The sequence below is a fragment of the Astyanax mexicanus genome, chromosome 11 (genome assembly GCF_023375975.1).
Source record: "Astyanax mexicanus isolate ESR-SI-001 chromosome 11, AstMex3_surface, whole genome shotgun sequence".
Lineage (NCBI taxonomy): Eukaryota > Metazoa > Chordata > Actinopteri > Characiformes > Acestrorhamphidae > Astyanax > Astyanax mexicanus.
Genome location: NC_064418.1, coordinates 30,720,924 through 30,746,532, shown reverse-complemented (window position 1 = coordinate 30,746,532; position 25,609 = coordinate 30,720,924). Strand labels below are relative to the sequence as shown.

Here is a 25,609-nt window from a genome sequence, read left to right as displayed (position 1 = left end):
CTCCAGAGAAAATGTAAATGACAAATAATAATACAGTGAACTCAAAAGGCAAAATGATATATTCATAGGATTGCCATTAGAGAATCACATTTAGGTACCTTTCAATTGATGATCCCATAAGGAATGATTTGTGCAAATAATATGCACAAAGGTTAAGAACCTTTGAACCTAATGTACTGTAGAGGTTCAATACAAATGAAAGATTTTACAAGAGCAATATGTCCATGCTACCAGTCAATAAGGAGTTTGAGTGTATTTCCAGTATGAAATGTGATGCACTGGTGCTCTAATGATTGAAATGAGCTGCATCATATGATACATACATTTCTTTTAACAAGAAACATAAATAAGAAGATACAGAACTTAATACTCTAGCTAACATATCATTGTTGATACACAGAAAAAGAGCACCTTCATTTTCCTCCATTCAGATGTTTGTATTTCTGTTTTACACTAAAAAAAACTATTTAACAACGGTGCAAAAAACTAAGATATTAGACAGTATTTTTGATTGATATCAATGGCATCTTGGTGATCTTTTATGTTCAGGGAAGGTTTAATGTTCCAAATACATTCAATTGTATAAAACAGAAGATAATACAGTAATAATCCACACCTGAATAAAGCTTCTAAACAATTCTGTGTAATGCCAATAAAAGAGAGGAGACTGGTAGACTGAAAGCTGAGTGTTTTATTTGCAGTGTTTATATGACAGCAGTTCTGCACAAGTTCACGTTAGTGTGTGACTGTAGATTAAAGTGCTTGTCTTATCTCTCAGACTCGCCTGTATATAACCACCACTCTGTCTGTAAATACATCATCTCTCCTACTGCTTCTGATAAACAGCCCAGGTCTCTCTCTACACACTTTTATATTGAGAATCTGGCCTCAGGAAACAAATCCTTCAGGCCTGAAACCCATTCTTAGACTGAAAAGCAATTGCAATGCAGAAGAACTAATAATTATATAATTTAGTCCAAATCTACACTGAAAACATGGTGCTTTAAATGTACAGGACTGTGCAATGGTCTTAGGTAACCATTAACATTTAAATGCTATTCATTTCCGCAGTGACTACCAGGGCAACCACACTCACACACATTTGATCAGAGTATTGTTTGTGGTTTATATGTATTTATTTTAAAGCCAGACTTTTGACTAAAAATGGCCAAAGAATTCTGCACAGTTCTGTATGTGACTGATTCATATGTGCAAGAAAGAATCCCTTAAATCACCACAATTACTGTGCAGTTACTTTTATTTCACTTATTTTGGTAGGAACTGAATTGAAGTAACAGTATACGCTTGAATCAAAAGCTCTTTTTTTCAGTGTAGATTTCAAAAGCAATCCTTCATTTATTAAAACGTGAATAAAATTCCTCTCCAAATATTAATAAAATACATATATATGTATATATATACTTGAATTTTAAGGGATAAACATCTGTTGTGCTTCTCTTACCAAGAACCAGCAATACTAGCTAGAACTCAGCCGCCTCTTTTCACTGGACTCGACTACAACTACGATTACTTAGAACATTCATTGTGTATGTATAATAATAGTGACAATCACAGCTACACCACACTGATTGCACTACGGTTATATTGAATGTGCTCTTTGATGTCGTTTTTCACACTGATCACTTCATCTAGGTTAATTGTGTAGTACAGATTAAAGTGACGAATAAATAAACACCACTTCATTCCATGTCTTTGGTCAATGAATACACTGAAGTCTCTAAAACATTGATTAAAACACTCTGGTCGTAATAATTCTCTCGAAATACAAATAAGGATCCCTTTACAAATGGAGGAAAAGACATCTTTCACACAGTTTAATCTCTTCGTATAAATAAAATCTTAATAAATATCTCTATTGAATTGGTCATCACTATTTAAATGCTTCTCACTGTAAAACTATGCAATATGTTTGTCACAAAGGCCATATAACAATAATGTACACAGTCTACATAAAGGACTTTTAGTTCTAAAAACACAGCAATTGAATACAGTTCCTGGTGGGATGGTGATGATTGCATTAGTGTCCATTCACTTATACCACAGGAAAACAGCTAAGATATGCATCTGACTTATGTGTAATCACATTAACAACACTTAGAACCAACAGTTATTTGATTTCGAGAAATTTCAGAGTATTTTTAAAATGTATATAGTATTTATATACATAGTATATTAGTGCAGAGAACTCTGGAGTCTACTGTACTGTATTTATACCTAGTGAAACTTTTACGGGTTACGAGGTTACGAGTGAAACAGGTTTTTTTTATTCACACTGAGAGAGTAGAATAAAGCAGATGATATCTTCTCCTTCAGCTGGTGCACTGCCTTTACAGGGCTTCACCTTCACGTACAGCTCCATCATGGAACAGCTGTAATTCATTTGGAAAATGTAAAGGAATACTACAGTATTTTTCTAAACTATGTCTGTAGCATATTGTCAGTTACCACATATATAACGGCATATGGTTACAATACATTCTATTGTCTATGGTAATGAATAAACCAATATGCTACATCTGTGCAAGGTGGTGATAAGTCAGAAAAACACCATAGTAATCCTTTAATATATCCAGCACCAATCGCACTTTTCCACTGGACATTATTGTTTTTTTTTAATGCTGTGGTTTATCAATATCGTTTTATGAAATCTCATAAAGAAGGTCATGCTTCACATATGTCCATGATGGACCAGTAGGCTAATCAGACAAAGGTGAAATTGTGTGAAATCGAGGGTTGCCAGAATGTTGGCTAAACTATGTTGAATTGTTGTTAGAGCTCCATCAGGGGCATCTATCCCGGCCCAGTGTCCACTGACCATCGCTTCAGTGACAGCTGGCTAAAAGGTCTGTGCGCTCTTTATAAATCCTGGCCCAGTCTTTCGATCTCATCGATCAGGAAGTCGATGTCTGACCTGGTGGCGGCCGGGTTTGAAATGACCATCCTGAAGAAGTTGACTTTATCTCCTTGTGGCTGGTAGCCCACCATTGTTGTTCCGCACTCCATCATCATTGCCTTGATTTTGGGGGCCACCTGTGTGTGAGGGGAAAATCATTTAATTCCTCTTCAATCACAGAACACAACATAGGGATTACTACACATTATACACTTTGTTTTCTATGTTTGTACCACAAGCTTTTGTTACAAATCATTCATATTACGTTGAGCTGTTGAATGTCAGGGGATAGCAGCATTTAAGGTACAGCTTGGGATGCCAGAATAAGTTGAATACAGAATCTCACAAAAGTAGGTACACCGCTTGTATTTGTGTACATATTTTATTATATCTTTTAGAACAACACTGAAGATATGACACTTTGATACAATGGAAAGTAGTCAGTGTACAGCTAGAGTATAACAGGGTAGATTTCCCCAAAATAACTCAACACACAACCAATAATGTCTTAACCGCCTAAAAAAAAGAGAGTACACCCTCAAGTGAAAATGGCTAAATTGTGTGGCTACCGTTATTATAACTCTCTCGGGCATGGAGTTTACCAGAGCTCGACTGTTTGTTTATTCTCTTCTTCTCCCACATGATGACATCACAGACCTGGGTGGATGTTAGAGACCTCCTTCACGTTCCGTTTAAGGATGCCCCACAATGCTTAATAGAGTTTAGGTCTGGATATATGCATGGCCAGTCCAGCACCTTTCCCCTTGTTTTTATTTTTAAGGCAGTGGTCATTTTGGAGATATGTTTGGTGTTGATATCATGTTGAAATACTGCACTGTGGCTCAGTTTCTGAGGGCAGGGGATCATACTTTGCTTCAGAAAGTCACAATAAATGTTGGAATTAATCTCCCCAGCGAGCTGCAGAACTTATGCAGCTCTAGACCATGATGCTACCTGCACCATGCTTGACTGTAGGCAAGGTACAGTAGTCTTGGTACTTCTTACCAGGGCACTGACACAAATTCTGGATACCATCTTAGTCAACAAAAAATCATGAAATTGAAAACACTTACTCCACTTACACCATTCATACTTGGGACATGGTAACATTAATGCGACACATGAAATTGTTGAGAGAAAATGGCTTATTAGGCACAATTTGGCCATTTTCTTTTAGGAGTATACTCACTTTTGTTGCCAGTGGTTTGGACAGCTTAATAGCTGTGTGTTGAGTTATCAAAGTGTCATATCTTAAATTGTGTCCCATTAAAATATATTATAAAGATTCACAAAGATGTGAGGGGTGTACTCATGTTTGTAAGATACTGTATAAGTGAGGTGTTCTCTTGTGAGCAAGGCTAAACCTTGGCCAGTATGAGTAAGACTTGAAAGGGGGTGCCAGTTGGAAGAGGCATTTCATTTCTGATGTTGTGTGATGTTCCTTCATCCACATGTGTACCAGGAATGTGTGATAGAAGGCATTACCACCCACAGTAAACAGGGCAGTGGGTGGTAGTGATCGTAACCACCGGTGTCTGGTCAGAATTGTCCATGTAAACAGATAGGAGACCCCACCTGCATATCCCTCAGGTCAGGATAGCATTCTGTTTAGCTTCCATTGAATATGGCAAAAGTCATGGAACAAAATAATACTCCAATTATTTTTATTTTTTTTTTGTAAAAGATGATGGTACTTTACCTTATGGAGCCTCTGTCTCTTCTCGTCTCCCTCTGGCATGCCACGTAAGTTTGGGGGAAGGTACCAGAAGCACACATTAGTGTGCTGAGGCTGAAAGAGCGGGAGAAAGAAAGAGAGAGTAAGATAGAGAGAAAAACAGAGCAGCAGGAGTTCTCATTAGATATCACAGCTTTTCATTTCATTTCATTGGTACGAAACTAGATTACTACTCAAAGGAACATTATAAAATAAATATCTTTATGATCAGGCAAATGTATCATACAGTATGTACACTTGAATCATATGGTTAATGATTAGCATAACAGATAAATAATTAATTGTAAATAATTTTTTTAGAAGGGGGGGTTGTTTTTACATACCTGTCCCTGGAAAACCATGACATAGCCTTCTCTATTCTTGATTTTATTGTAGAGATATTCAGAAAGCTCCAAACACCGGTCTATATGCTTCTCAAATCCAATGGTACCCTGCAGAGGACATAAATAGCATGATGACATTTGTCTTTGTAAAACAGTATTTTGTTTGTTTGTTTGTTTTGTTAATGCAAAGAACCTTGGTTTCACCTGGTTTATACGTAATTTACTTGTTCACATACCTACTTTGTTGATCTCTCACTCGACCAATCATGCCACTTTTACACTGCATGATGCCAATGCTACTCAAATCTACTAGTTTTTTTTTTGGGACCTGGTTAGTTTACACTACCACAGACACTACCTTTTTACACTACCTACGCCTGACATATGGCTGAATTAATGCATATTTATTTAAATACATAATTTTACAAGCTGCCATTGTGATCGGGTGTCAGGTTAAGCAAGAGAGATACAGAGGTGGACACAAATGCTAGTATATATACATTTAATAAAACAGAAATAAAGCAAAGATATGAACACAAAAACAGGATGAATAAACAAACAGGACTAACAAACAAAAACAAGAAATAAACTGAGACATCGACGTGAAAACATGCAAGAGCCAACAAGTAAACAAAAAAACAAAGCAGCTATATACTTTATACAGAAGTAGGCAGGAAACAGGAAACACCTGGAGACAGGTAACAAGGAGTTACAAATGAACATAGGTGGGTGCACTGAAGACAGGGCTGGAGACAAGCAGAACACAAAGCCACGTACAAGAAAGCACATGACTAGGAAAGCAGACGAGCACAGAAAAAGATAAAAAAAACACAGAGATGGACTAGGAAAGACGTGAAAATGTCACAGTGGAATGAAAATAAATGTGATCGCCACTGTAACTTTTTTTTTTTTTAGATTTTACAAATAGCTACTTTGTGCTGTATGTCTGCAAATCATCACACAGGGTAACCTTTTTCTCTGACCAGTCAGCTCTGTTTAAGGTTTACACATGGTGATTTAGTGTCATGGAAAAGCAGGTACTTTAAAAATGGCAAAATTGCCAAGACAAGTCTTGTTGAGTAGCGTAGATACCATGCAGTGGAAAAGTTAGTACATACATAGTTATTCCCTCACTCGTTTACTCACTCACTCACTTCTTTACACATGCAAATACATCACTACCTCAGTCACTTGTTTATTGACTTGCTCTTTTTCTTGCATACATCCTCAATCATTTACGCACTCAAAAGCATATTGACTTGCTCACTCTCTTGAACACTAACGCAGATATTGACTTGCTTACTCATTCACTTCATTCACTCATGTTTAGTAGTATTAGACATGGGTGTGCTATTAGTACTCGAGTTACAACTTTGGTTAGGTGTTTCATGACAGAAGGGCTCTACAACATTGATACTGTTTGATACTGTAAAAATCATTATTTGGTGTATTTATATTAGGATTTATATTTACATGTTTTTCATTTACTCTACTATAAAAAAAACACATCAACTTCATTGGTGGTCCATTAATTCGCAGTACCTTTGCCTTCCACATGAGCCAGAACTTGAAGATGTCCACGTGTCTGCCGCACTGTATGGCCTTGTCGCCAGTATCGTAGGTGACATCGTACTGTTTATCAGGCTGGAACAGGTAGCCGGCACACATAGAATTGCAGCCCTGCAGAAGCCCCTATATCACACAGGCAAACACACACACACACACACACCATGAAACAATCAGACTGTCAGATACTCACATAATAACATGTCAGTGCAGAGAGAAGAGAGGGGGGTTTCGGGGGGGAGCGAGAGAGAGAGCACGAAAGAAAGACTGAAAGAAAAAGAAAGAGAGAAAATGGGAGAGAAAGGTTATGCGGAGTGAAGAGAATCGGTGATGATACACTTCAGTGAGCACCCTCCCTCTTCCTCCATCTCCACTGCTTCGTCTACCCTTTTGTTCTTCTGTTCATCTGTCTCTTTTACTTCTCTAGCTGTTCTCTTTCTTATACTTACATACATTGTCTCTTCAACCCCCACTCCGTTTCTTTCTCTCTCTCTCTCTTTCTCTATTTTCTTTGCCTCACCTTCTCTCGGACCAGAATGGCAGAGCACTGTAATGGAACGCCCATCATCTTGTGAGGATTCCACGTGACAGAGTTTGCCCTGCAGAAATAACACAGTGCAATGAGAACAGACTCATATACAGGGGTTGGAAAATGAAACCTGGATTTAGACCACAATAATTTATTGTCCTGACGGACAGTTCTGGTGGAACCAGGAGAGTTGAGGTGCACATTGATTTCTGCCGTGATTTGGGCAGCCGTGGTTTTATTGTTTTTGGATACAATTTGGGTTAGCACCCGAACATCCCTTTCAGACAGCTTGCGTCCACAGTTAATCCTGTTGGATGTGGTTGGTCCTTCTTGGTGGTATGCTGACATTACCCTGGATAACGTGGCTCTTGATGCATGACAAAGACTTGCTATCTTGGTCACGGATGCGCCAGCAAGATGTGCACCAACAATTTGTCCTCTTTTGAACTCCCATAATGTCACCCATAATGTTGTGTACATTGCAATATTTTGAGCAAAACTGTACTCTTACCATGCTAACTGAACCTTCACACTCTGCTCTTACTGGTGCAATGTGCAATTAATGAAGATTGGCCAACAGGCTGCTACAATTTAGCCATGAAACCTCACACACTAAAATGACAGGTGTTTCAATTTCATTGTTTAACCCCTGTATGTGAACTCTATGTGGGTTTGTGTGTTTGTTTGTGTGTGTGGGAGTGCTGAAGAAAGGTAAAATGTACCTCTCGACGCCATTCAGCTTGTGTCTGTGCTTTCTGGACATCAGTAGTCCACCTCCCCAGGCTCCCTGAAGAGAAACACAAAAACAATTTTTTTCTTGGCAACACTTAAAAGAGGTTTGGTGCTCTAACCAATCAACCTTAGAGAAATGTATTAACAGCCTTTCTAATAACACTTACAACCTGCAGTGTTCACTTACGTCCACATGGAGCCACATGTTGTATTTCTCACAGATGTCTGCAATCTCATTGATGGGGTCGAAAGCTCCGTAGACCGTGGAGCCAGCTGTGGCGTTCACGAAGAGCGGAACACACCCCTGAAAAAGTGCAAAGACAAATGAGCTGTCATTCTTAGTTGTCACACAGAATTGATTACATCCACAGACTAAAGTAGATAAAAGTAGCAAAGCCAAGAACATTACTGGAGATACTTGTTGGTTTTGTGGTTGTAATAGTCTATGCACAGCTCTGGAAAAAAATAAGAGACCACTTAAAAATGATGAGTTTCTTTGATTTTACCAAATTAAAAACCTCTGGAATATAATCAAGAGGACAATCGATATGATCACAATCCTTTAAACCAAGCTGAACTGCTTGAATTTTTGCACCAGGAGTGGTATAAAGTTATCCAAAAGCAGTGTGTAAGACTGGTGGAGGAGATCATGCCAAGATGCATGAAAACTGTGATTAAAAACCATTGTTATTCCACCAAATTTTGATTTCTGTACTCTTAAAACTTTAAAATTTGTACTTGTTTTCTTTTTTCTTATTTCTCATTTTCATGCTCTAAATGACAATACATTTATATGGAATTAGATGTTGTCCGTAGTTTATAGAATAAAACAACAATGTTCATTTTACTCAAACATCTACCTATAAATGGCCAAATCAGAGAAACTGATTCAGAAACTTTAGTGGTCTTTTAATTTTTTCCAGAGCCGTATATTGAATGATCATGTTTATCATCAAGTTTAAATGTCTTTTCATTGATTCCATCATTCACAGAAGTGTCAGAATACCTCAACTACATTAAAAAAATATATATTTTTTTATTAGATATAAACTACACACTCTAAGTGAGTCTAAGTGATAATATCATTGCAGTATAGATAGTGTAGAAACATATACACTGACATGCCAAAAATCATAGAGATAGCAGTAAATAAACTGATTACGACATGTTACTTCAAGTGATGACTTGGGAACATTATTGGTGTTGGTGTCATTGAGAGGTTTTATCTTTTTGATGACCCATGTGATCCACAAGGCCATAAAAGGCATAGAAGGCATTACCACCCACAGTGGACAGCACACTGGCTGGTAATGATCGTAACAAGCAGAATCTGGCTCAAATATTGTCCCATGACAAGTGGCATGTCAGTGTATGTACTGAGCTTCATACAATATTACAATAAAAAAATAAAGGTAACTTGAATTAAACATCTATTCTAAGGTACACTCACCCTCTTTTTGGCATCAATGACCTTGGCCTCCAGATCAGCAGGAATGACTCTACCTCTGATAAAGGAGACGGACATGTAACACAGACGTCCTCACACATACACACACACACACACACAGACACTCGCACACTCTTCCACACCAGGCACTTCCTTAAGTTTACAGCACAAACAGGAAATCTCCTTACCTCTCATCTGTACTCAGCAAAATCAGGTTTTCTGTGCCAAACCCAAGAGCTGCACTGGCTTTCTTTATGGAGTAGTGGCTCTGTGAAAAAACAATCTGATGATTTAGTACCAAAACCATCAATTATGCTTTTTTTTTTTATCTTTATTCATTCAGAAAATACATACATGTTCAGAAGTGAAGAGCACGAGTCTAGGAGCTGCTGTCATGCCTTTAGTCTTCACCTCAGGGAAGTGCTTATACCGAGCTATCATCACACTGTACATGTTGGAGATTGCTCCTCCTGTAATTGAAGTACAAGGAGAATGGTTGAGAATGATTGGTCACTTTTATGATCATATTGACACAATACATACCAAATCAAGCACTGCATTAAGCTAAGAAGTAATGTTTGAAACCACCAAATACCCTATACTAAAATCTAATTTAGGGTAATACAATACTTTTTGCCATTTACTTTTTGAGTTTTAATCTGGTGGTGTTCTTTAAATTCTATCAAACTTGGCTGAAATGGATTATTCCCTTCTAAATCTATGAGTATTCATATAGAGTTGGTCTCCCTCTTTTGCCCTCTAACAGCAGGTTTGAAATTCTGTAGTTATTGAGCTAGCAGTGCACTGGCCACTTTAACACATTATCTTCCATACTAGAGTTATATATTGATATTTTCTTATTGTTTTAAAAATGTGCATATCGAGAATATAATCTGTTCTTAAAGAACACTGACACAACTGTATATTTCATTACAGAGAGTGTGAAAAGTCCTGTTAAATTGAGTAGAATATATATAATTCACTGTCCTATGAATGAAAGAGTATTTGAATATGAGTTTTTAAGAAGCTGCAACGCCTGGTGCATTTTGTGAAATTGTCAAAACATGGTAAACACTGTGTATCATAAGATTATCTTTGAAAACTGTGGTATAATATTTTGCCATATTACCCAGCTTTATCCGTGCATAATTATGTACACCAAATCTTTTGATTATTGAGTTGCTGCAGTTGCTAAACTCTGCTACTTTTTAAATAAAATCACTCACAGCTTATCATGGAATATTTTGGGGAAGACATTTAATGAACTGACTTATTGTATTGGTGGCATCCTATTACAGCACCACACTGAAATTCAATGAGTTCTTTAGAAACACCCATTCTTTTTCAAAAGTAGGCAGAATGCATGATTAAGTGCTTGATTTTATTGCTCCATAGCAATTGCTCTGAATTATTTTTTTCTAAACAGCTAGTACTTTTGACATTGTAGTGTATGTTGGATATAGAGTAATTCAGTTATTTTGAATAAATATCATATCTTTTAACAATCTACATAGTGCCATATATCAGATCAGTGTTTCTCAACCAGGGTGCCGCGACAAAATATTGCGTGCATATTTCCTTTCCAGAGTCAGCTCGTGTCGGGGTGTGTCCCAATTCACAGGTAGCATACTCTGAAGGATGCGACCCACAGAGGCGGTGTATTACTGCGCAGCTGTGACGCAATCTGTGTTCGAATACAGTGTAGCAGAGTATTTCACTCGTTTGAAAAGTCAGCAGGTTTCGCGCTAATCGCGCTAATTGTGACGCGCTATTTTATTTCATATTCCGCCAGCAACACCCCTCGTTCTCACCTGAAGTACTGCGCCAGCACACCACCCCCCCCCCCTCCCCCCCGTAAACTGGGGTGCCTTGACATCTCGCATATATTTAAAGGGTGTCGTGATAGAAAAAAGGTTGAGAAACGCTGTATCAGATTATCATATGGAATAGACCAGTGTGTCAATGGGACTTGGGAACTTGGGAGTATTGTGTCTATGTATTGATATTAACTTTGGATTTATCAAGTCTGTCAGCAGCAGAGCTGTGTGTATTGGCAAGAGCTTGGCAATACAATATGTATCATGATACAGGGGGTTACAATTTATTATATCGCAATATATTGTGATACTATAAGCAAAGAGATATATGTAGCTTGTTTAAAGATTGTTTAAATTACATTTTAGGAAAACCTTCATAGTATAAAAACCACTGATTTATAAAATCTGAGTAAATGAAAATACTTTTCATACAGCCAGAACAGTGGGATCTAATATCTAGATAGCGAACATACTGCTATCTAGTGTTCTGAACATCTAAACTAATAATTATAAATCTAAACTATGTTTAGATTAGATGAAAGTTGATTGCAATACTATAATACTATAATAATATATCGATGTTGTAAGGTTGTCTTTTTTGTCATCATTCTTTTCATTAGTATCTGAGCTCACCTGGAGAAAATATGCCATCTCCTTCTCCATTAGGCCATCCAACTATCTCCCTCATCTTCTTCAAAGTCAGCTGTTCCATTAGCACAAACACTGGAGCGATTTCATACGTGAACCTGTTGAGAGACACAAATTGTCATTAACATTATAAAATACATCTATAAAAATGTATACTGACCACAAACACATGGTCTTCTTATAATAATTTTCTTAACTTACTTACAGTATGATCATTCAAATCAAACACAGTATCTTATCTACGGTTCTAAAAGTATTGCACATCGCAAGGAACTCTTACACAATCACCTAAACATATGCTAACACAATGATCCCAGTGGAGGCATTTAGTTAGAACGTTTTTGACACTTTAATGATGATCAATAAGCATCAGAAGCAATTAGGGCCAGTCAGAAGCTAATTAGTGACCATAAATGTCAAGTGTTTGTTCAGGCTTGGATAATTAATATAAAGAGTCATTTTGGGATGAGTCAACATAAGTCAAGCGCCCTGGTCTCAGGTTACACTAAGATCATTTATTCAGCTGTATACTTTATACTTAGCAAGATTTCAAGCTTCTCATACACGACCACTTAATACAAATATAACCAAACTGTTTCTAAAATCTTTTTTTTTTTTTTTTTTTACAGTAGGATTAGTTCTGTGATTTAACAGTAATTAATTGTATAGGCTACTTTATGAACTGAGTGTGGTTCTCTACTCTTTAAACCACTGAGGGCAACAGGGGAAATCAATAGACCATGACAGTAAATAGTGAAATAAATCAGTTCTGTATCTTTCAGTGACCTTTAAATAGTTAGGGCACATGCTGTAAAAAGACATAATAGAAATTCTGACCTCCAGAGGTCAACCTGGACTGGGGTGTTCACACCTTGCTGCTTTTTTGCTATAATGTTTTTCCAAAGATGGAAAGTATCATGGGTTATTTTGATGAATCATGGTGTAGGAGACCAACATTCATTCAGTAGGGCACCTTAGCCTGCCTTGCTGGAGAGACTGAAAAGAGTAGATACACTGCACACTAAATGTAGAATGTAGAATGTAGAATGTAGTCTCTGCTTGATGAGAACATGCTAACTGTGGCAAAGAAAAAGATAGGCTGAAGCGTTATTGGGAGTATTAGAATTGTGAATCTGTCCAACAGGTGCTCTTTTAAAGCCGGGCAAAAAATTGGCCTCAATGTTTTTAAATTTACTTGTCATGACACATTAAAGACTTTTTAATCATTTTTCCCCAACACAGTGCCTTTGACTTTATTTTTGATATTTATGTTCGTGCTAATTGTGGGGTTCCTTCAGAATATCAGTCTGCACAACTTCTAAAAGGGCTCATCAGGTAAATCAGCAGAACCTGCATTCTAGATCATTCTCTCAGCAGGCTGTGTGTTAAAGCTCTATACCGTTTTACAGACTAATTTAAAACATTGTGCTTTTTATTTGTTAGGACAGCAAAGATTGTTTGGTTTCAAACGCAGAAGTTGATCACTATCAGTACATGCCAAGAGATCTGAATGTAGAAATGCTGAAGAAAAAATGCTAAGCAGAGCAACAAACAATAGTACTTCCTGACAATTTGACAAATAGCCTGTTAAAGCTATTGTGTGTGTTTCTGCTAGATAATGTTTCAATTACACCTTTTGCACTCTTTCAGTATGATAAACACACCAGCAGGGAATAAGCAGAAGTTGGAACTCACATATTAGTGTTTGCAGTCGAGGTGAGCCACTCGCCAGCCAGGCCAATGATGTCCAGTCCGGTCGACAACTGGTTAAAAAACCTTGGGTGACCTGAAAAGAAATTCATGTTTAAAAGAGTGTGTATAGAGTTAATTACTCAAACAAATAGCATTCATTTGAAATGTTCAGTGCAATGAACAATAGCACAATAAACTATAAGTTAGTTTTAGGGTGATGCAAGTCCTGTATATTTGTGTCAGCCTTTCTAAGAGTAAATTCTACTACTTTGAGATGCACCCACTGCTGAGATGTTCAGCTTTATCCACAGACTGTATAATTCTCAAGCAAGGCAATGCCAATAGAACGAGCCATTTAAAGTAATCCCCAAGGTGCCACTATAGTTTACAATAGTCAATAGTAAGCATCATCTGGAGGGGTATAAAGCCTAAAGTACTGGACTGCATTCTCTGGTATAATAGAGCTCCATCCAATATGTTTGGGGTGAGCTATAGTTCTATTAAGAATCCAGAAGTAATCATCCAACACAAGTACCTGACTTTACCAATGCTCTTTCTGCTGAATGCAATTCTCATAATTCATATCCTGCTGTCATATTAGCTATAACTCTTCAAATCCCCTCTGCCCAGTTGTTTTTGTTATGTTATTTGCTGTGCTCTATGGCGTCGACCAGATGAAGATGGGTTCCTCTTGTTCAGTCTTAGTTCCTCTCAAGGTTTCTTCCTTTCAAAGAGTTTTTCCTCTCCCTTGGACCTGTACCTCTTAAATCTGCTTTGTGATGTTCGTTCGTTCAATCAGATCCTCACACCAATGTTTGGAAAAAGTCTACCCAGAAAAGTACCTGAGTTTCTTCACACACAGCTTGAATAATCTCCAAAAAAAGCACTGCCAATAAAGACTAAGACTATTTAATTTTGGTTAGTATGATTCCTATTAGCTACCAGTTTTAGTAGTGTTAACTGTATAACAGGACTAGAATTAAAATCAGACAGTTCATATAGACTAAGCATTGGTTAGTAACCGCAATCCTAAATCTACACCCTCAAATATCAGTATCTCATCTCATATCTCTTACCTGTCCTCACGCCGTATTTGAGTGTGTCTCTACAGTCCACCAGGATCTGCTCCAGGCTCTCTGGTTGGTCTGAAAGCTCCAGGTTGAAGCCCTCCATACCCTCCAGCAGCTGGTGTGGGTGGTGGAAATCCAGCACTTTGGTGGATCTGTCAAATGTCTTGCGCACATAGTTTGTGAGGATATCCACCAGCTCCAGCAGGAACTGGATAGTAGGCTCTTCTCCATTTTTGGCAGGCAGTAAATCTTTAATGAACATACATTGGGTAATTTTCAGTCAGAACTCTTTAAAACAGATTTTCAGTCAGATGATATATAGTTGGAGCTCTTTAAAATAGTTGTGCATTTTTAAACCAGTAAAAGCTCAGTGAGGCAGGGGTCTGAGCTTAGGGGTGTGCCATATGGAATCATATTTTTGAACATCATTATCAAAAAAACAAAAAACCCTGAAATATGTATTATTATATTTGGGCCATATGGGCCATCAGGATACAACATTTTTTGCTGTTTTAGCAAAAGAAAAAAATGCATCCATTTTCCATTTCCCAATAAATATCAACTAGAGACAGATTATATCTGTCCAGTACCATTTATTTTACTTCAGTCCTGGATATACGGAGAGTGCATTATTAGTATCATGATCTGTTGGATCATTGACTTTGGTTAAAATCTGGTGAAAATCTCTATTAATGGTATGCATATGCATTGGGTACATAAAATGTAATCATTTTGTTGCAGTAGCGAATTCTTGAAATTATGTTTTGGTTAATTCTGTTAATGTTTTGTCCGATTGCCAAGAATTGTGCTTTGGCAAACACCCTTAAATAATGTGATATTGTTTTAGGGCCATATTGCTCACCCCTAGTCTCTGCAATTATTTTTTTAAGAGCAGATAAAATATATTTTAAAAAAGCTACTAAAAATATAATTGAATTTAACATAGACACACAAAAACACTTGCTGCTTTGATCATGTATTGGAACTGACAAAACTACTATACAATTAAAATGAAAGATTACCAACAATGTAATTTAACTATTTTATACTACTATTTTGCATTCATTTCTACTACTTATTTAAAAATCAGTGTTCTAAAAATGCGGACCCAAATATTATTAATGAGTTTATTAATTCAATTTTCTCAGGTGTCTAGAGCACTTTTTACTGAATGTAAAATTTAGCTCTGAGAGCAGAAAGCTGTGGAGTGGCTCACCTCTAGCGTACAGGTTGGAGAAGTCCGTTTCTGTGTGTCTGAAGTGGGACTCTCTCTCGTTGTCCCGGGTTAACAGGTTTTTTGAAGATGGTTGCTCGGTAAAAGCGCCTACAATCCGACTCTTCTCGTCCAGATTATTATTCTTCTGTAAAAATCCTACATTTTTAGAAGAGGGATGAGAAGATGAAGAAGACTGAATCGTGCGACTTCTATGTCCAAACATTGTCTCCCAGTCTTTAAACAGGTTCATGTCCGTAAATGTGATCTCTGGCTCTTTAAAGAGGGGTTTCCTCGAGGTCGGATAAAAGATAGGAGAGGTTGCCCCTGTGGACGAATAGCTAAAGTCCAGCTGTGCAGAAACAAACAGCGACATTTAGAGCGCGTTATTTTTCACCACCCCTTTTCGGGGAAACCTCCCCTCCTCGGCTGTGATTGGATAGAGGTGTCCAAATTCCCGCATCAGTATTGACTGATAGTTGATGTTCACAGAAAGCTCCGCCCATTAACCAACCCTGAGCCAATCCTAGCGCAGGAGGCAGGGACTGTCGTGGCTGAAAATAGGTGTTAAAATTACAATGCACCGCCTAATTCATAGCAATTGTAAGTGATGCACTCAATGGAGGGTTGAGGCGCCTTTCTCCGAACGGATCAGCTCAAAATTGCTATTTTTATTCATAGAACACGCAGCTAAAAATACAGGCTTGTGTTTAAATTTGATCGGTTTCTTCTGATAATGCGTTCTTTCTTTTTACGAAACGACTGCCAAGTAACTGGACGGATGACTGCGACTTAAATTAAAAGAAGGTCGTTCGGTGTAGAAGGTATTACCCTGAAGCGATGGAGTATTAGCACGGCGGAGAAGCCAGGACAGAAACAAACCTACTACAATGAGACTATAAAGCGCAGTGAGTCTGAAAAAATAAAATAAAAACAGGACTTGAAATGAAAATAAAAATGGAGGCCTCCTCTTCAAAATATTACACATTAAACAATAATCTAATTATGATTTAATTATCTATGTGCTGTGATTAGCTAAATTTACACTATAAAAATATTCTCATTTTCGCTATGTATTGTATTGCTGTGTTGCCATGGCTAACCCATAAAACGCGCGTGCACAAACCGGCCCGCCGTGTTTAATAGGCTTGTTGCTCAAACTGAAATAAAGCAGAAGGCTATCAGAGAGGCTCTTTCACACGGATTTATTTGAAAGGGAATTGCCTGACCATTTTTCCCACCAGTCACCCAAAGTCTTATCAGATGCAGCGCAGACCATTCACACACGCGCGCGCGCGCACCGGTCGCGCGCTATCGCTTTCACACACACGGACACTGAACACATTTCTGTTGTTCATTCATCCTCCCCAGGGACGGCTGCAAGCAGCCTAATGAAGGACTCGAGATTTCCTCTCTAATCTAGACTCTGGTGGACCAGCGGTAGATATGAACTACAGTAGCTATAAGAATTAATCAGTTATTTTGGGATTCTGCAAATTACATTTATTCGAAAATCATTAGATGTTATGTATTCGCTGCTTATTTTTTGTACTATAAAAAAGAACCAACCAATCACTGTTAATTAGAAATTTTGTATAAAGTACAGACACATTTAATTAAGGATTGTATAGTAAATAATCATTTTAAAGTTTAAAGTTCGTTTCTGCGTTTTTTCTTGTAAATCTAGCTTTATTTCCTATTAAGGTGATCAATATAAATTCTCCCAAATTAACTGGAACAAAATGTTTTATGATGACAACCACGATTCGTATTGTATTATAAAAATGTTTTTTTATATATGTTATGTAAAAACAACAATATTTATGACTTCTGCAAAACCCATTTAAATTGTAGTTTTGTGTTTTACTGTAGTTTTCATTACGAACACAGCTATGTTTCGTCTAGTTTTAATTGATTGTAAATGTCTAAATAGCTGGTCAGAGACCTGCTTTAGCAGGTGGGGGGCGCCACAGGAACATACTATTTTATAAACGTTCTATATTGAACTGTATATTAACCTCAGTGTAAATGTTGGACAATTGTAATGCCCAACATTAACATTATACGTAAAATTATTATTAAAACCGTATCCTTAATGTGCTATTTATTTAAGGCATAGGTTATAATATATATAGAAACATGGCAGCTTAAACACTTGTCTGTACAAAAATGTTTTTCTATGTGTATTAGAAATATTTAAATATGTTTGTATAATCAATCGCTTTTTGATGCAATATAGAATCGTTCTACAAAGTCAAAGGGCCGTTTTCAGCACTTCATAGAACCATTTTTGTTTTATATTGTACTCTACTGAAGGAGTAGCTGCTTTTACATTTGATTTGTTTACCATTAAATAATGATAAAAAATCTCACCACAGATCTTCATCCCCAGTTTTCTCGTACACCCGTGTGCGACTCCGCTCCAGTCATAGCCTTAAGAAAAAAACACACACACTTAATGAGAACTAATCTACGTCTCTCTCTCTCTCTCTCTCTCTCTCTCTCTGTCTGTCTCTGTGTTTCTATTTCGGCTCTATAGACTATGCAGTCTAGCCAAGACCAAAGTGCCCCAACCAATTTGCAATTTAATGAACAGCGCGTGCTCTGAAGCCTGCAGGTGGAGGTGAATATAAGAGCAGGTGGACCCCCCCTCCTTCATGTCTGGCACACACTATAATTTACCAGCGGCATTATCTCATTGGGCCAGGCCTCACGGCCTTTCGGTCAAATCATCCCATTTTACCACATAACAGTTGGAGAACACGACCAGGCCTGTTTTAGATCTGTCCATCACAACAACACGGAAAATCGCCGTTTTATCATTTACGCCGTTTTCTATAGAATAACATTTTGTGTAAAAACTGTCTAAAATTCAGCCGTTAAATTTGCGCAGATATTTTCAGTGTGAATTAAGGTAAAACATAATTCAATATACATTTTTTTATACATAAAATCATGTATTTCGGCTATTTGAAATGTGATGTAATTAAAAAAAATGAAAACAAAGGCAAATAATATGTATATTTGTTTTTATTTTAAAATGTATTATATTCATATTTTGAAAAGATTTTTTAAACGCAGTCACATCTCAAAACCGCCGACAAACTTAGTCTTCGATTAAAAAAAAGCTTTTACCATAAGAACAAAAGGCAGGCCAGCAGCTGCAATAAGAAAAGCAGTAGAGAAATAAAGAGAAAAGTGGTGCTTTGTGAAGCGCAGTTAAATGTGTGTGATGGACTGGGCGCGGTTCAGGGTTCCCACTCTCTGCACCCTTCTCTGGGGCTGAAAAGCTATTAAACCCCCACAGCCTCAGAGCAATGTGCTGGAGCCAAAAGCCAGCCATTAGGACCTATTTAATATCTCTACAATTAGAGCTCCTCTTCACTTCATTACACAGCGCTGCAGACACACGCCCTTTCTCCTCCACCACAGATAAAAAGGAAAAGGCCATTTGGCGGCTTAATAGGCGCAGACTGTCTGTATGTGGTACATTTAACTACAACTGCAATTATAACAATTAATCAGGACAAAAAAATAAAAATAAACCAAAAATATTAATATTGCAAACAACCTTCTTAGAGTATTTATTCATTTATGAATCATAACATTTAGCCTAATAATAGCCTTAACTACAGCACAACTATCTAATAATAAATGTTTCTAATAATAAATACATGGTCGAGCACATTTCTAACTAGACCTCTGTTCACTGTTCAAAGTTAGCCAGCTAAATGGTGGCATTTTGAAATCGATAGAGACGCATCGGTCCTGCTGTGACCGTCTGTCTTCTTTAATTGTCCAGCGGTCCCGATGTGACAGCAGCCCCGCTCAGACTGACTGGTGCGGGAGGTCTGCCGCGCGCGCACTGCAGCGGTGATTTGCTGTAGGTGAGACGAAGCGAAGAGCGCCGTTTTACCCCCCTCCACACCGTCCCCCCCAAACTACCCCACATCACCACACTCCCCCCGCCCCCCAAACAACCCCCCTCCTCACCCACCCAGCAGACAAGATTAACGACACTGGCCACAAAGCAAATAGCCGGAGTGAAATAGCGTTTTATCGGTGATGGACCTACTTGAGGAAGGTGGTCGTAAATTAGCCGTGTTGGGATCTGGCTCGCCGGCGGAGGAGGAAGGTGCCCACGCCGCCATCACTCTAAAGACACACTACCGTGGTCCGCGAGCGCGCGAGGAGTGCTGTCCCTTCAGCCCGAACACAGCAGCTCTTATTTTAACCAGCAGGATGAAGAATCACATCCACTGCTGCTGCTGAAGAGGAGAGAGAAAGTTTACAGGGTGGTCTGGTCTGAACAATATATCAAGCAATCAGTCTGACCAAAGTAGAAAGCCCCATCCATTTATTTAAATATTAATTAATTATTAAATTAATTAATTGCGTTTGGGTTTGAGGGTATGTATTTTTAGTCTGTATCAAGTCAAGCTCCAGGCAGGGTGAGCTATTTTTGAAGACTATTGGAGTCTACCACTTTGTCCCACTTTTATTTTTTCATTTTTATCAACGCCAGGCGCAAAACGCCCATAATAATTAATGATGACTTTAAAAAAATAATAATTATTAAAATAATAATAATTTAATAGTCATACAGTCATAGTGTGTAGTTAATGCACGTACAGAATTAGTTACATTTTCATTTTATATGACATACCAAAAAGAGGCATTTTTGCTACATGCTACAGTTTTACTGGCGCAACATTTTTTATAGCGACAGAAATATGAAGATGGATCGAGCCCTTATCGTGTTATAAGTTATCATCAAATAATTAAACGCACCTCGTTTAAAAATATACCCCAGCTGAGAAGAAATACCTGATAGTAATTAATATCAGACAAAAATAACGGAAATAAAATAAAATTCATTTTACTCAATCTGTCTTTTTCCTAATCCAAATCAAGACTAAATTGTCAAATAAAGACCATACCAACACTTTCCCATTTCACTTCAGATTAAATACTGTATTAAAGCACCTGTAAGAGCAAACCTGAACGTCTGAACGTTTACACAGAGAACAAATGAAACGATCTAAAGTCTGAAGTTACCTCTCTGTTGAGATCCAGTGGGTGATCAACAGCATAGACTGTCCAGAATCTCGAGGCGTGTGAAATCTCAGCTCTGCGCCTTCACTCCAGAGCTCAGAGGCGCAGACGCAGGCGGACTAAATCCCATCCACTGTGACCTTTAGAGAACCGCTGTTTAAGTCGCGGATATTCGGGCGCGTAATCGTTCCCTGGTCAGTACGCTGGTGCTGTGTGCTCCTGTAGCGCATGTCGCGCTACCCAAACGTCGTAAAGTGGCTTTGTTCGCTGACGCTCATCTCACGGCTGCATCTCCAGGAGCGCAGATCCACTTTTGGGGGGACGCGCCCGCAGCACTTTTTTCGCCTCGAATGAGAATCCGAGTCACGAACAAAGACTTGCGAAGTTTGACCCAATAGCAACACATTACGCTGAAACACTTTAAACGGGAAGGGAGGGAGAGAGAAAGAGGGGGTGAGTGGGTTGGGAATATTTCTGACCTTCATATAAAGCCAAGGACATGAGTAGACTACCTATAAGCTTAAAAAAGATGATTCATACACTATTATTCCTGATATAATCCTGCATTTTTAAATCAAACACAGGAAACGCACGGGATGGGTTATGTTATAATTATAGTCAAATCACATCAGGTCCTGGGACTATTTTAGATTGATTTAAATGTACTAAATTTAAAAAGTACTAAATTATCGAATTATGATAAAAAAAACTACATCTTCATTTATAATCTAGCCTTTATATAAAAAAAAACTGTGAGAAAGCCAATTGTAAATGTTGTTGTAGAAGAAAAATCCACACGGTGGCAGCAAGCAGTCGGGTTAATGTGCTCCCACTCGCTGAGCATTCAGTCTTAAAAGGGCAATTACGCACGTTGTGAAAAATGCTAAACAAATGCTCATAAAACATATAATCTGTATATAAACAGTTTCTGCAGCTTCGAATGAACTGGAACCACCGACAGTGGGGAGAAATGAAAAGGCGAACGGAATGATGACATTATAATGTGTGTCCTTAAATATAATGTAGGTTAAGTGATTGTTTTCCTTTGGGATTTTTCAGATCAGTGGTTTCCAACCCTTCTGGAGATCTACATTCATCTTAAACTTGAACATAAAGGTGTTACAAATAGTGTTTTTGAATGAATAACCATGTTTGTATATACTGTATGTATGATTTTGTAAAGACCCTTTACAATGGTATATTCCATTTAATGCAGAGCTCATTCACATTTAAATATTAAAAAAAGGGGGATACAAATTTTCCACTTTTGGTAGCCCTCAAAAAAAAGAAGCATTGCATCACCTTTATTTTTCATTTATTGCAGCTGCCGAAAAAAATATCACACCTTCCAGCCAGTAAAGAACGTAAAGTAGGCAGTATTTAGCTGGTAATTATCTATGGTTTGGAATTTTGGACCCAAATCCTAAAGGTATCCTTCCAGGTGCAGGGTTGGAGACCACTGGTCTAGATGTTGTGTAGATACGTGTCCTTTAGTTAATAGTGGAGAGGCGGTTCAGCACCTGGACAGCTCCCTCCACACATTCCAAATGAGAAGATATCGTCTCAACCACCCACCAGCCGCCAATTTCCAGCAGAACCCTGTCATGATGTCTAGCTGATCTTCCCCACTGCTTCACTTCATCTTAGACAAAATGATGATAAAAGAAGAATTGTAAAGTTAATTATTGGATAGAAATTAAAAGACAAAATAATTTCGAATACATACATGTTAATGTGAATGTAGAATAATGACATACGTAGAATAAGAATAGTAATAAATCTTAATAAATCAATTTTAGGACACTGAGGGTTATGGCTGGATTTTTTCCTGCACGTGAAAAAGCGCTTAAGTCTGACATAGTCGGGTGAATTGAGTGCCCTGTTCACTGTAGGTGGTCACCTTTGCGCGAGAAGCGTTTTTGTCTTTGAAGCTGGAAGCTAAAGGGAAAAAAGGTAGAGAGAGTGAGTAAGAGAGAGAGAGAGAGAGAGAGAGAGAGTAAGTGAGAGAGAGAGAGTGAGAGAGATTTTACAACTTCAGTTCCACAAAGCACCACTAGATGACGGTGCAATATAGCAGCCTGTTGTGTCCCAGCTGACACTGCCACTATGACGTGCAGATGATGTACAGAGACTATGATGATGTACAGAGTGTCCGAAGTATGCATTCTAATACATTCTCTTAAGTTATGGACTGGCATGCCAACTGCCACATTACTGACCTTCAAAACTAAAATTTGTGTAAAATAATGTCAGTTGTTGCTATTTTAACACAACACTTGTGGAAACTTACCGTAGGATTCCAAAGCCAGACTTGTCTATAGTAGAACTTTTGGTAAAGCATATTGTTGTTCTGTTTATAGTAAACATAGAAGATGATTTAGGGTTGCTTTGCTGCTACTATCAAAGAATCCAAAAGAACCCCTGTGGAGAAATCTAAAAGCAGCAGATAAAGCACCCTTCATATCTGGCGGGCCTGGAGCAGAGTGTAAAACAAGGGGCCAAAACTGTTCTGATCTCTGATCTGAACCACATAGACTTTTTTTTTTACCTTATAGAGAAATGCTCTATGCATATGTCAGTCAACACCATATAGTACCCACAAACCTTTATTATACCACAGTTAGTTTCAATCCACTAATATGATTGGCTGAGGGGCGTTCTATGAGTGTCATTATCAGCCGGTAATGTAAATGTAAACAGAACTCTTCATATATTACTCCACCACATACAGGTAATCTAGCAGCGATGCAGCACCTACAAGCCAAACAGCGCAGCTACAAACAGAGCAGCAATGGAACTATTTTAACTCGCAGAGTGTTTATAACCAAACAGATTGTATTTTTTGTCCTCTTTAACTTAAAATATTTCAATAAACAGCAACAATGGAACAATCGCAATAAAACACTCAAGGTTCATACTATAACATGTAATATTGGCACTGCTGTGCTGATCTACTGTGCTGGTCTACAACCGCAGCACAGCTGTGCTAATATAACACATTATAGCATGAACTTTGAGTGTATTATTGCTTAAATGTGGTTCCAACAGCTGGACCATGTGCTGTCCACAATCAGAGATGTATAGTATCAAATTAGAACTATTTCACTATTATACTTTAGTAATAAAATTCTGTTTATGTATCTACTGGAGTATTATTTTTTCCCTACTTCCATATTTCCTACATATTTTAGATGCATTTTATGTGCTGCATTGTTATTTGTTACAATGAAAAAAATGTTAGAAATCATTCTAAACCCACATTATCACCGCAGTATCAGAATGGTAGATGCTCTGAACTGTCACCTGGTTTGATGAAGCTCCTCATTATTGAGGCGCTTCATCAAGCGATCAAGCTGATCTTATATGAAGACTACGGTGCTCCCATTTTGTCTTTCACTCTGAAAATTTTCCACTGCTTTCTATAATAACCAGAGGTGGAAAAAGTACTGAAAATGTTTTATTAAGTAAATGTACCTTTACTTTGCTAAAATTCTACTCAAGTAAAAGTAAAAGTACCTATCTAAAAATCTACTCGAGTAAAAGTAAAAAAGTACTCAATTAAAAAAATTACATAAAAGTTACATAGTTACTTGTATTTATTTGATGTAAAAAAGTAAAAACAAATCATAAATTAAATTGTTTTAATGAACTATTATTTCACATAATAATTTAAACCTTTCAGGCAGTATTTGTTCAGACCACCCCATAAAACAAGTGCCATAGGTTTCTATGATCCATTTTTTTCTTTACTGTTAAAAAGCTATGATAATATAGGTCACTATAAACTGTAATTTTATAGTTTTACAGTTCATTATTATTTTAATTAATTATTAATTATTTACATGTTTTTTTAACATTTAAGCAGATTGCTTAATGATAAAAGTACTTACATCACATGCTATCGCAGGTTTGATGTGGAAGTTTTGAAAGCTGACGGCTCTGTCCGGCGGGGCACATTTTGCATTGCATAAGGACGTTATTGCCTCATTATTCCACGCGCGAGCATCCGTGCCAAAAATTTTCAACAATTCAGACAATTGTTTTTTTTTTTCCCAGCATTTTTTTTTTACTCAATAACGGGGAGTTTTCTAATGTAGCAAAGTAAATTACTTACTGTCAAAATGTACTTGAGTAAAAGTAAAATTACCTATTTTAAAAACTACTGTAAAAATTACAAATTACTCATAAAATGTACTCAATTACAGTAACTTGAGTAAATGTAATTCATTACTTTCCACCTCTGATAATAACTACAACAACTTTTACTTTCAGTACTTGAGTAGTACATTTTAGAATAAGCTACTTGCAATACTTAAGTGCAAAAATGTTGAATACTTTAGTACTTCCACTTAAATAAAAAGCTTAATGAGGATCTAGTGGCTTAGTGGTTTGCACGTTAACCTCCCAGCACTGTGGTGTTTGGTTCAAATCTCTATATTGGTCGAGTTTCCATGTCCTTCCTGTGTCAGCGTGGGTTTCCTCCGGGAACTCCAGTTTTCTCCCACAGTCCAAAAACATGGAGATCAGGTAACTTGGATCCTTTAAATTGGCCAGAAAAATTTAAAACTCTAAACTGATCTGGATCTGGTTTGTGTTTGTGTAAATGTGTAGTGTCCGATGCAGTCCTCCAGGTGGACGGGTGTTTCCGGTTGAGAGTATGCTGTGTGCTATTGGCTGCTGCTTCTCACCGGTGTGTGGATAAGTGCTGAGTATGATTGGTTGTGTGTAAAATATGTAAATTTTAAAGCGGCCTTTTGCTTTCTAGAAGGCACTATATAAGTTAAACTTTATTCATTCATTCATGACACTTCAACTTCTACTCAAGTCACTTTTCTGATATTACACTCATACTTTTACTCAAGTCTGGG

General features: G+C 37.6%; 1 protein-coding gene across 3 annotated transcripts; it reads right to left on the bottom strand.

Annotated features, from left to right (window-relative positions):
- Nucleotides 1-673: 673 nt before the first annotated feature.
- gad1a (glutamate decarboxylase 1a) lies at nucleotides 674-21,130 on the bottom strand. Of its 3 annotated transcripts, none has more exons than XM_007253499.4 (17): nucleotides 20,745-21,130; nucleotides 19,762-19,954; nucleotides 18,060-18,119; nucleotides 15,690-15,845; nucleotides 14,480-14,722; nucleotides 13,407-13,497; nucleotides 11,697-11,809; nucleotides 9,601-9,716; nucleotides 9,435-9,514; nucleotides 9,250-9,304; nucleotides 7,987-8,103; nucleotides 7,790-7,854; nucleotides 7,059-7,137; nucleotides 6,515-6,664; nucleotides 4,973-5,080; nucleotides 4,614-4,703; nucleotides 674-3,051 (listed from the first exon to the last, which is right to left on the bottom strand). In XM_007253499.4, the coding sequence occupies exons 2-17, from the start codon at nucleotides 19,835-19,837 to the stop codon at nucleotides 2,878-2,880; spliced, it is 1,773 nt and encodes a 590-aa protein (XP_007253561.3). In that variant the 5' UTR covers nucleotides 19,838-19,954; nucleotides 20,745-21,130; the 3' UTR covers nucleotides 674-2,877. The 3 variants fall into 3 exon arrangements, with proteins under 3 accessions (XP_007253561.3, XP_015462433.3, XP_022536082.2); XM_015606947.3 differs by having other exon boundaries at nucleotides 19,762-19,951; XM_022680361.2 differs by lacking the exon at nucleotides 19,762-19,954.
- Nucleotides 21,131-25,609: the final 4,479 nt, after the last annotated feature.